General features: G+C 35.3%; 1 protein-coding gene across 1 annotated transcript in view; it reads left to right on the plus strand.

Annotated features, from left to right (window-relative positions):
- The first annotated feature begins 979 nt into the window (after positions 1-979).
- Positions 980-13,522, plus strand: part of LOC138692757 (sodium channel protein Nach-like) — a 43,417-nt gene continuing 30,874 nt past the window's right edge. Inside the window, exons 1-2 of the mRNA XM_069815951.1 lie at positions 980-1,078; positions 6,753-6,996. Coding sequence (XP_069672052.1) covers positions 6,788-6,996 — 209 coding nt within the window. The 5' untranslated portion in view covers positions 980-1,078; positions 6,753-6,787. The remainder of the gene's footprint in view (positions 1,079-6,752; positions 6,997-13,522) is intronic.

A 13,522-nucleotide genomic window follows, 5' to 3' on the forward strand; every position in this document is an offset into this window, starting at 1 on the left:
TGTTTTCGTATTTTGATTTTTATTGTAATTGTAAATTTAATATTGTAATTTTATTTGTAACTGTAATTGTAAATTTAATACTAATTGTAATTTTATTCTTCATATTATAGTTGGAATCTCCTGGTAGAGGGGCAGAGAAGGCCTAGGTTAAATAAATAAATACTACTAAATACTACTAATACTACTAATAGGGATTTAACATAGAAAACTGTAGTGTAGTTTTTCGAAGTATTAAGTACTTCGTAAGTGTTAAAATTGGTTAAGATTTGTGTAAGTGTTACAAATGTTACGTTAAAGTTTAGTACGGTACTTTCTCCAGCGTAGTGCTAAAAGTGATTTAGTGTATTCTAAAATCTTTATTTCTGTCGTGTTCACGTTGTGACCTTGTATTTGTGTTGGTTATTGTTTAGTGAACTTTGGTAGGCCTATTTATGACTGATATGAATACTTCCACATTATAACCTTTACTTCTGATAAATTTATAATATAGACTCAAACTTAAGTAATTTGTACTTGAAGTAAGAGGGGTAGTCAAATTAACGGGCCGTCATATAGGCTTATATGTTATTCAGTGTTAGTGAAATGATTTTTTTAACGAGACTTTACAACATTGACAGCTGCTAATTTGACGTTCGTCAAATAAAATCTGACAGCGTCGGTAAAACCGTCTGATAATATTCCATTTACCGACACCCCTTCTATATCCTTGTACAAATTTCCATAATAATATCACCGTGCAAGCCGCCATTCCTGAAATGCACGCATACTTTTATTCTTGAGTCCTTTGTTAGGGCTCTTTAGTGTGTGTCCAGAGGGCGTCTCTGACATTTGTGTTACTAATTGGTTCACCGACAGTCCGAATTGTGTGCAATCAATATCGGGACCAGATGTATTGAGGAAACCTTCCACATCCCGTCACGTGAAGCCGGAGGCGAGGCAGTCTGTTGATTCATACGCCTTTATATCCTGTCACATGACTGTTCGAACTTATTATCGTATCAAAGGGCAAGGTTGGCTGGCACAGTAGCCGGCGCGGTGCACATGTGTTTGGACCAAGACATTGCAGCTCCTCTCAAAGGTAAAGTAACAAGTCTTCACTAAATAATTGTGTCGACCTTGCTGCCATCTGTGGCAGAAAAGGAAGAAATCTGGCTAAAAGGTCTGAAGTTGTGTTTAACATATTTGTGCAATTTGTAAAATGTTACGTATGCGTTCGTTTGAAATTTACATTTTAAACTTATCAGTCAAGATAAATGTAATGATTTTTTTATTTAAGTTTATTTATATTTTATTGTGGGTCCCTATCACCACGGCCTGGCGCGTCCTCAGGTTGCGGATAGAGGAGACGGCCTCCAGATATGGAGGGTAGCTGCGAATATATTGAATAAGCAGTCGTGAACAGCCGATAAGGGGTGGTCCTCCAGCTTGGGGGTTGGGCGAAGGGCTAACAACCCATCACCGTAAAAAACAGCTTGTTACGAATCCTTCAAATATTAAAATGGATTTGAGGGAGGTGGGATATGATGGTAGAGACTGGATTAATCTTGCTCAGAATAGGGATCAATGGCGGGCTTATGTGAGGGCGGCAATGAACCTCGGGGTTCCTTAAAAGCCAATGAAGTAAGTAAGTTATACAGCCTTAACATCTAGGTCATTCTGCGTTTGTAGAATCTTTTGGTATATCAGTAAGCCGTGAATTTTTGTTGAGGATTCTGTTTCCATTGACATGATTTGTGTAAAATTAACTGCTGTCAATTTTTGACGATTGTAATAATGGTGAAATGAAATGATGAAATGACTAGCCTAAAAGTGTCCCGTTAAGGGCAAAGGCCTCCTCCTTTAGAAGGAGAGCTCTATTTGTCTCACGCGGTGAGCTACTTCGCGTAAGAGATGTTTACAACCTTGAAATTGTTCACTTGGTTCATATTCTGCACTGTTTGGTATTGTTTCTTTGTTTCTGTCGCACTGGTTTTAGTCCCTGTTCACTTGTCTTCTTAGGTTTTTCCAGTCTTCCCTATGTCTTGCTCTGCTTGACCAATGGCTTCCTACACGTTCACTGAAGAAGTCGACCCATCTTCTTCTTGGTCTTCCGCGTGACCTCTTGCCAGTGCGGGGATCCCATAGTGTGTCTGCGTCCATCTTCCGTCTCTAAGTCGTGCAACATGGCCTCCCCACTTCCATTTGGTGTTGGTGGCTTGCAGTGCTGGATCTTTAATTGCTGACATCTTTTGTACCACTTCGTTTGGAACTCTGTCCCTCAGTGATAAGCCTAGTATCCTTCTCAGCATATTTCTTTGGCATACTTGGAGACTGTTACGGAGTTTGGAAGTAAGAGACCATGTCTGACACCCATATAACAGTACAGAAGTTACGCAGGTCTCCAATATTTCTATTCTGAGTTTCTTGCTGAGTGTTCTCTCCAGTACGATGAACTTGAGATTCCAGAATGCCTTCCACGCGAGAGAAATCCTTCGTTTCATATCCTTCTCTGTCTTCTGGTGGAAGGAGACTAGCTGTCCTAGGTATACGTATTTAGACACGTATTGTAGTTCTGCACCATCAATTATTAGGTATGGGTGACTCCGGCCCGTTTGACATTACTTGTGTCTTGGTCATAAGAGTAAGGCGATAATGAATATTGCTATGTAAATTTCCTATCCGGCATTTATTTTTGTGACTGAGAGAAACCATGAAAAATGCAGATTGGCCGGCCACGGAGTTTGAACCAGGAACCTACCGAATGCAAGTCTAGTGCGTCACCGTTGGGCTACCTCGCTCGGTTGTAATTATTCTTGTTTTGCTGCCAAAGTGACGTGAATGAAAGAAAAATAAACAAAAAGAAATAAACTTACAGCGAAAGAATTAAAACCTGTCTTTTAAACTATCCGTACACTTAATACTTGTACAGGACTGCTTAATAGACTAATAGTATTGCATCCATGCCTTACATTAATTACTTCCTGCTTTAATAAATCTAATAATATTTTCATTACTCAATATTATTTCAATTTCTTCGTTATTTCCGATTCTCTACTTATCTCTATGATAAATAGCTCCATAGATTCGTCTTACAATTTTCCTTTTTAAAATCTTTAATTTATTGCTATCTGACTCTGAAAGTGTTCAGCTTTCTGCACCTCTGAAGTTAAGTATTTAGGCATAATTTTCGATAATCATTTAAAATGGAACCAACACATTAATTACCTTTGTAATAAATTACGTAAAATAGTATATTATTTTGTTTTATTGAGGAATTACTTATCAATAAGTTTATTACGCACAATATATTTAACTTTATTTCAATCCGTAATTATGTATGGAATTATAGGGTGGGGTCGCTCATTTAAATCCAATTTTAATCCACTTTATTTATTACAGAAGAAAAATAATTAAAATATGTCTTCATAAACCTATTGATTTTCCATCTCAACATTTGTTTTTAGACTTTAATGTACTTAACGTAAGACAAATTTATTATATTGTATTAATAAAATGCATACATAAAAATCGAAATAATTCTGAATCGTATTCTCATAGTTATGAAACAAAAGGTATGAATTCTTTAAGATTGTTTGAACCAAAATGCAACACTGTTACAGTATTTAATCATAGTAGTAATTTAGGTCCAAGAATATATAACAAATTTATATATAAATATCCTAATCTTGTCAATTCTAATAGTTCTAGTATTAAATTTAAAACGTTATGTATGGATTTTATAAAAATTGCAAAAATTGTAAATTTAAATTTATATATTATAATGGCATAGTAGACATAAGACAAATTGTATTGTATAATTATTAATTTCAATTCAGGAATCCGCCCCTGAGCACGAGTTCTACTCTTTCAGGGGAGAGCTAAAGTTTTTCTGTATATATTATATTTTATGTTACAATTATTAGCAAAATAATAAATAAATAAATAAATAAATAAATAAATTAATTAATTAATTAATTAATTAATTAATAAGTAAATAAATAAATTGGCCGTATCAAAGTTTTGTACAGTCTAAGCTTTGTTACTCCTGATAATAATCGTGATGTGAATAATTTTATATTAGCAATATACGCTCTATTTGCTGCCATTAGTAGGCTATTTTATTAACTTCCTTTTCAATGTTATTTGTATTATTAACAACAGACCTCAGGTAAGTAAAATCATTCACTCCTTGAAAACTGTAGGTCTACTATCCTTTTATAAGGCTTTGAAACGATCTTTTTCTTTCATACACAGAAAGCTTCATATATTTAGTTTTAGCTTCATTAATTTCCAGTCTTCATGTTTTGCTTTTCATTTGAATTTTAACAAATACATCTCTCAGTGCAGCTAAATTCCGAGCTATTGTTACCAAATCATCCGCATAGGCACAAATAATAGTATTAGCAACAATATTAAAATGGTCTATGTAATAGCTGCTGATCCGGAGCTGCGTTCGGGCTTGGGTTGGATCCCCCTTTGGTCTCATTGAATGGTTTCTTCCGAGGTTTTCCCCAGACGTGGGACTGAAGCCGGATGGTCTATGGCGAGTCCTCGGCATCACTTCATTTCACCCCTTTGATCTGATTACCTGGTTGGGTTTTTTCCGAGGTTTTCCCCAACCAAAATGCAAATGCCGGGTAATCTTTTGGCGAATCCTCGGACCTCACCTCATCTCACTACATCATTGCAGAAAATTGTAGACAAATAAAAAAATTGTAAAACTGTAAAAATTGTAAAATATTGTAAAAATTTGTAAAATTTTGACTTGTTCCACATCTTAAAGCTTCATTGCTCATATAAGATCTATGGAATATAATGAATGAATGAATGAATGAATGGATGAATGAATGAATGAAGGCCACACCTGTGGAGTAACAGCGCGTCTAGCCGCGAAACCAGATGGCCCGGGTTCGATTCCCGGTCGGGGCAAGTTACCTGGTTTATGTTTTTTCCGGGGTTTTCTCTCTACCCAATATGAGCAAATGCTGGGTAACTTTCGGTGCTGGACCTCGGACTCGTTTCACCGGCATTATCACCATCTCATTCAGACGCTAAATAACCTAAGATGTTGATATTGCGTCGTAAAATAACCTACAAAAATAAAAATAAAATGAATGAATGAATGAATGAATGAATGAATGAATGAATGAATGAATGAATGAATGAATAGGCTAGTAATAATACTATTTCGCTGTAATACTAGGAGGCCTACTAGTAATATTAGTCAAATTAATAGTAGTACTAGTAGTTGTAGAAGTAATTATTATTAATTAGTACTGGTACCATACTGCTGTCGGTGACTCAGGAGAAGACGAGCGCGGAGTGAAGAAAAAGTTTAGTTAATAGAGAATGTTACGACAATAGTGCAATATTTGTACAGGGACATCATTTTATTTTTACTTCAATTTTTATTGTACCTGAGTTTTTGAATGTACTTCACTCCCACCCCTTCTACTAAGGAAGTTCCAACTCCACACAGAACCAAGACCGCAGATAGTAAGCAGTACTGAATTACTGGGTATAGTACGTTCCAGAAATATGTTCGCATTTTCCAGTGACGAAAGAGCTTTAAATATTGAATCATATTTTCGCACAGGTACTGTCCGTTTGCCTACGTCGCATCCCGATTTCCCCCACCTGCTTCTGCTCGCCCCTCTGTAAAAGCTGGGCTGTCTTAGCTCTTTTCTGAAAACATTAATTTCTCTTAGGAATTGGACGTTTACGTAATATTATACAGCTGTTTAATTTAACTTAAATAAAAGGGCCTCGTTAAGTAATTAACTGTCACGTGATTTCCTCCCTTTCTACAATCCTGCGGCATAACCACTTGGACGGACAGTAGATAGCATGTCTGAGTAATTTCATATTTCGGGTCGGGCAGAAGTGAAGATTGAATTCACAGTACGTAGAGTAGGTACAGAATTATTTCAACATGAGTTACTAGTACGAAGGACGAAACTGGCAATTGGAATTAGATGCAATAGTCTATAGTGCGATAATATGCACAAAAGAACTGAAGCCTGTATCGAAATGAACGGCCACCATTTTCAAAATTGTGTTTAAATATTCATATTATGATTATTTTTCAATTTAACTTCTTTCTCTATATTGTACGCTAATGTGCTGTAGACAGTATACACTGCATAATGAATACGTTCGCATGGATAACTCACTTCGTGAGTAAAAACACTTATTCTTAATACAGTACTGTACTTTGATTAAAGAAAAACCTAATGAAAATTATCAAACTCAAAATCGCGATATTTCCTAGTTTACGTAAATGGATGAACTACTTTTCTTCCATCCTATACCTAGTAGAGTGATTTGTGTTTTACGCCAGTATCATCGAACTCCAGTCGTGGAAGGGGGTAGAGAACGGTGTTTCCGGTTCTCTAAAGGTATAGACAGGTTAATATTAAAAATGTCAGTAAAAATAAAATGATGTCCCTGTACTATTAATAAGTGGAAATAATGTTTCCACTTACTAGTAGTACAAGTATTACACGTGTTGTCGTAACTTTATCTAATAATCACTCTTAGCAATTACTGTGGTAGTAGTAGTAGTAGTAGTAGTAGTAGTAGTAGTAGTAGTAGTAGTAGTAGTAGTAATAGCAGTGTCTTTGTACATTGCAGGAGTAGCTGCAGAAGTCGCAACAGTAGTAGAAGTATTAATTTTAATACTGATCATGGTAGCAGTAGCATTACTAGTAGGATGTCGAGTAGCTATTGCTTTATGACAAAAATAATAGGTAGGACATATTTATTGATTGCAGGGGAACTTAATGATTGAGAAGATGCGGATATAAGCATGAAGATTTCAGGATCAGACGTTATGTCCATATACACGTCGCCAAACAGATGGCGGACTGGCGATTCCATAAATACGACGAACTTGAGAAAAGGACACATACTGCAGGCAGCTAGATTCTATTGGGATTATATCAGAGAATTCTGTCTATACACCTCCCAACACGGGTACAAATATATTGCTCAGCCGAAAGCTACCATCATAGAAAGGTAAGGAACTCAAACCATACATTTCAAATCAGTTGCGGCTCGTGAACTTGTGGATTGGGGGAGCTGCAGTAGATTTTGATACATACAAATTTCACTTCTTGATATCATTACTAATAAGTATAGGACAAAAATAAATGCACTACATATCGAAAAATCAAAACTTCCTGACTTAGTTGGGAGATGTCTGTGGCATCATTTGCCGTAATCGCTAAAAAAAAACTAATACCATCGATTTCAGTCTGAATTTCAAATCGGCAGACACTCAACATGCAATCTACCAGTTCATCCTGAATTGTTCTAGAATTACCTTTAAACAGTGGCATGTTCCAAATGATTTGTGAGACTCGTTTAGATTACTCACGAAATACACCAGAGTTCTTCGAATCGTTTTTTCATCATGTACCATAAGAGGAAGTTCATATTGGCCACAAAATTTGATACAATCAATATTTTTAAAAATAATTTCACGATTTTTTTTTTCATTTCTTGATTATGTTTGCGAATGTTTGTTCTGTTCATTTCACTTAGTTGCGCAGCAATATTAGTTTTTCCTAACATAGCCAATGAAACAACATTTTTCAGGTGAGATTGCGAAGATTCGTGCTTTTTAATTTTTAGGGGCAAATGTCCTAAATCTGTCACACCACTCCTAGTCTATGCAGTATCACCAGCGAAGAGGAGGCAAGGAAAACAAAATACAGATTTTTTTTTGTTCACATCCACGTAACCACAAATGCTTAGCGTAAATTTCATTGTTATACTTCCTTACATATATGCACTATTTCGGCTGGATGAAGCTTGAGTAAGATTTAAGTCGGGTAACGGACGACCCTGTAATTTCACTTAATTACATCAATCTTCTCCGCGAGGGAAAGTTGAGAAAAATAAAATTAATATTCTGTAATTCACACACACTCATGCTTGCACATTTACACTGGTTAAGTTATGGTATTAAGACGTCACACCAAAGCAACACTCAGATATACTGATGGTCAACAATGTTCCGAAACTGGAAAAGAAGTCTCTTCCGTATTTTACGTGCTATATCAAAAGGATTCTACTCGTGCAATCATTTTGAGTTAACGCAAATCCTAAGATTCTACTGGAGGCTGGATATATACGTAATAATAAGGCAAAAAATATTAACTTCGTTATATTAACTCGATAAGATTCTACAACAAGTATGTGAAGAGAGAATAAAAATGTTGTCATTAAGTTTCAAGGGAATAGAGGATCCATTTGACGTAGTATTACAATAGCGATGTGGGAGCGGAGGAAAGACCTTCCCTTATCGCCTGGCTCTGCAAGCCACTGCAGCGAAATATGGGTTTTAAAAAGCGGCAGTTTCCCTCTGCTTCCCTTCACCTCTCTACCCCCTGACCATCAAGACACACTCTCTATGAGCTGCCCACCCTGCAGATCCCAGGACGACTTTGAATGCAGTGTCAATTTCAATACAGTCGACGCGCATAAAGATTATGCATAAGATAATAGTACATATTCCCGGCGAGATGAAATATTAAGCATTTTACCAATAAAAGCTGTAACAATTCTTCTACAAATTAAAACAAATATTATTATTATTATTATTATTATTATTATTATTATTATTATTATTATTATTATTATTATTATTATTATTATTATTATTATTATTATTATTTTCCTGTCAAAGCAGGGAGTGCTGCAGCTCCGCAGCTCTTATGGACGAGCCGCCCCTGTTTCAAGTACAATTCATTCAATTTTATATTATCAGAGAAACTAAAACCTTTGCAGAGATGTGGGTTCAACCTCGTGTGAAAACTAGAAATATTTATATTGACCATAACTGCCAGATCAGTTCAGAATACATAATTAACTGGCAGTTTTTTTTGTCAAAAGAGTGAATGAATCAGAGCGTGATGCTAAGCACTAACTCACTAACTCTTTCGTAGTTAGATTACAGGGAATCTTAATTTTGTTTCCCCAAGGACCTTCTTTACTTTTCGGTTTAGATTGGTTTATGCACTTTTTCCACATCGTTTCGCAATACAAATATGTAGCAATAGTTTCATATCTTTTCACCCATAACTAAAACAAATAAAGTTGAATGCAACATTTCTGAATAAAAATACAGCGAGATATCTTCACAATGAAAATCGATACGAAATTAATCCGGATGGGGCAGGGATGTCAAAGCGCCCGTATTACGTGGTCATATTATAATCAATACAAATCCAACAATGCTCACTTTAGCATGAAAACGTACAATCATCTCTCTTAAGGAAATGTTGTGCGGGTTCTTGAGAGCACGTAGTACAGGCGCTTTGACATCCCTGGGATGGGGAGTTTTCACAGTGACGCATAATACTGAGGTACACAAACCTTCAACTTTTTCCAACAAATAGTGATTATTTTTACATCGAAAACATATAATCTATAAACATTTTTACACCGATCAAAGATGCTTTCAGATATCTTCACACCAATACAATAAGTAGTCAGGTATCATTACACCGACTATACTCGATGAAGCGAGGTAGGCCTATTTTTACATTGATTACCGATTGAATCAGATATTTTTATACTAATAAGCAGTAGTCAGGTAACATTACACCGATAAAATCGATGAAGTGGGGTATCTTTACATTGATCACCGATTGAATCAGATATCTTTACACAAATAAGCGGCAGCCAGGTATCATTATAACGATATTATCGATCAAGTGAAGTATCTTTACACCGATCACCGATCCAATCAGATATATTTACATCAGTAACTTGTAGTCAGGTATCATTATACCGATATAATCGACGAAGTGAGGTATTTTTACACCGATCACCGATGCAATCAGATATCTTTAATCCAATAAGCTGTAGTCACGTATCATTACACCAATATAATCGATTGTGATATCTTTACACCGATATAATCGATGAATTGAGGTATCTTCGCCGATGCAATCAGCTATCTTTACACCAGTAACTTGTAGCAAAGTATCATTACGCGGAAATAATCGATGAAGTGAGGTATCTTTATGTAGGCCTACGTCAATTGAATAATGAATACATTTATTTATAGAAAGATAAAGGTTTAATAAAAATTATGGTTTCTTTAAATTATTTTAATTTACATCATATTATCAAACCAAATAAACCTCTAAAGTGTATTTTTTACTGCATACATTTCGATTTTTAGCGCATTTTACTGTATAGTTGCAAGCATTTTTTTTTAAGGTTTTTAATGCATAAAGTTTCGTGGTCTAGTCACGACTCCCTCATCCGACAACAGTAATTGTTTGTGTTTACATTTCAAGTGCAACATGTGTTTTTTGTTTTATTAAAAAAATGTTTTGAGGTCATCCATAGCTTGAACATGGAGACTTTGCGCCATTCTGCCAGTTCCTTCGCAATATATATATATATATATATATATATATATATATATATATATATATATATATATATATATACCCTTTGAATGTTGAATGATGGTGGAAACGTTGAGCCATTGTTGCTACGATTATGACATTTGTTGAAACCAGTGCAATAGTGAACTGTACTAAAAATAACGCATATTGTTTTATTTCACTTTCTATCACCATAACAGACTTATCATTACACCAAAAATAGCCACTCGAAAGCTGTAACCTACCGCCAATAATTAATTCAGGGTGATCAGATATCCCGGTTTTACCGGCACAGTCTAAGTTTTTGATAGGTATATTTTGTCCTACTGTTGCAAAAAACTTTTTCGGGACATAAAAATGTCCCGGTTTTTTTAAATCGATCACTCGCTTTTTATGGAAGTAGTAGAATTTGTGCCTAATTTGCACGTAGCCTGCTTGATTAGTAAAGCCGAGATTGAGTTAGAATAATCACATTTCAACACAAATATACTGACTGTTCTATTTTTGGAATCGTAGTGATGAGAATATGTCCAACGAAAAGATTGTTTCCTGTTTGGTCATTTGAAGCTTTGTCTCGGTAGGATGTGCTTCTTATTTACAGTATATTTTTGTGAGTATAATAATTGTGAGTTTTAATTAATATGCCAAAAAAGAAAGTGTTCATTGTATGATAAACTTGAAGAACATTTTCCGTACATCCCGAAATTAAAATGAAATGACAAAGTATAATGTACGCTGTGTAATTAAACATTTTCAAGACCACATGGACAGAAAGCTAACGGTCGCGGGAAAATAAAAATTAAAATTTGCAGCAGAAGGTACTTTTACTCATAATATCATCTAACATAACTACAATTTTCGTTCGACGGACAGCACTTCATCCATTTAGTTTTTAATAGAAACAGCTTTACTTAGCTATGTCAGCACTAGATGTCAGACGATTTTAGTGAATGTGCTGGCCCATTTTGCTATGAAAACCATTGTGAAGGAACTAAAGGCAGCAAGATTCATCTTTGTGATTATAAACGTCTGAAAATTATTCCTAACCTAGTGAGATATTTTTTTCTAACTTACGTATTAAAGTAAAGGTCAATAAATTTAATTTGTACGGCTATTATCTTTGGCAATATTTAGTATCGTTTAAGGGTGCCCAGGATTTTTGTTTTGAAAGTCTGGTTATCCTGACTATACTGGAATCCATAAGAATAAAAATAGGGGAGAACGAATCTAACTTTAAAGAGGATTGCGGGGAAAAAAAAAACTTTTCCTGAACTGTTAAGTTTATATTAATTTTAAAAAAGAATGTGTGCACATACCAATAAAATTTAAGACTTAAAATGATTGTCTCATGAAGTATTCAATTCAAGGTAATTAATCTGTAGTTAATATTTAATTATGAGAGAAATATATATATATATATATATATATATATATATATATTAAGTCTATTTCCATAAATGCTAAGGAACAATCGTTAATTTTGAAATGTCTGAAGGAATTTTCGACTGGTCATAAATATGAAAACAATTTCCTAGCCAAAGGAGTTCTTCAGATACACCATCTATCTTTTTATTTATCATAATATTAAGTCATGTAAAACATAATATTTATTTATGTTCGGTTCATTGCAATATTTTAAATATTTTCATTAGGAATAGCTATATCTTCCTCATTTTCACATACACTGTAAAGCACTCGTAAACACACGATATTTACACATTGAATACTACTCTGACAATGTAGCATATGATGGGTTAAGTGAAGAAATTGCATATATTTCAAACGTGACACTTGACTTGGAGAGTTCAAATAAACGGAAAACTTGAAGACGCGACTTTATAACTAATGGATTTACATGCTCTTTACTAAGTATAAGTATATTTCAAAGTAACTGTTTAGAAGATGAAGACAAATAACTTACATATGACGTTTGGAACGACAGCAATTAATTCTATGCAATATCAACTGATTTGTGTATTATTTAATCAGATGCACGTTTAATTTACACCATTTCTTGCATGAAAATGTACTTATTGTACATACACACTGTCGCTCCTGTTAAACGATAGCATAGCGCTCATGTTATCTAGAGATGAAGGCATTGTTAGCATTAATAACAGAGTGATATACGCAGGAATGCGGTTTTCAGGAAATGGTTCCTTAACCTTCAAAGTTTTCATGTGTACACTTCAACATTTGCTGCGTTTGTTGTCCGAAGAACATCTAATCGAAACCCTATTTCATATCATTGACATCTGACCCCTAAATTCGAACATTATGTCTGTTGACTTTACGCAGGTATGAAAGATTGCCTTATCAGAAAAACAAACTGGATGCTATTCATAGGCATTTCGCAGCACGCGCTACGAGCGTACTAAGCTAGCCCCGGCTATCCACTGCTTACTTGTACAGAATTCAAAATCATATCCTATCGCTAACACTGGTTTATGAATACGAAAAACGCTGATCATCCACCGGAAACCCGCGCTAAAAATGTCTATGAATACGGCCCACTGTGTCTTTCAATTCGTTCTAGAATGTCCGCAGTCTACTTCGAGGATTTAGTAAAGAACTGGTTTCAAGGATATGGGAGGGGTGATAGTAGGAGGAAGAAGAATCAATATAATAAGTAGACTTCGTTGAATTGCCACACGCAACATGCAATCAGGTTGCCGATGTTCGGTAGTATAGAAGAGGTGAGCGACCTCCCGGTCTCGTAGTATAAGCAGTTCATGTTAAGAGATGTGACCGGTCCAAATAGATAGAGCAGCTACAGATAATGTATACCTATGTAAGCACTTGTTTTTGTATTACTGTGGTTGGAATAGCCAAAGCTTAACATTTGTTCAGTGCAGACAAGAATTCAATCAAACATACCACAATGAGAGTGTTGCTGTTCCAAACAATGAATGGGTCCAGCACCCAAAGTTACCCAGCATTTGCTCATATTGGGTTGAGGGAAAACCCCGGAAAAAACCTCAACCAGAATCAATGAACAGAATATCTTCCAATAGCTGTTCAGAAGGCAATGATTTTACAGCTGCAACAGCGGAACTGTCTGTGCTATTCAATGAATACCCTTGCCCCCGCAGCCAGTCTTGACTCGTTGGAAAACGTGGTTGGATGCTGTTAATTAT

The sequence above is a fragment of the Periplaneta americana genome, chromosome 17 (genome assembly GCF_040183065.1).
Source record: "Periplaneta americana isolate PAMFEO1 chromosome 17, P.americana_PAMFEO1_priV1, whole genome shotgun sequence".
Lineage (NCBI taxonomy): Eukaryota > Metazoa > Arthropoda > Insecta > Blattodea > Blattidae > Periplaneta > Periplaneta americana.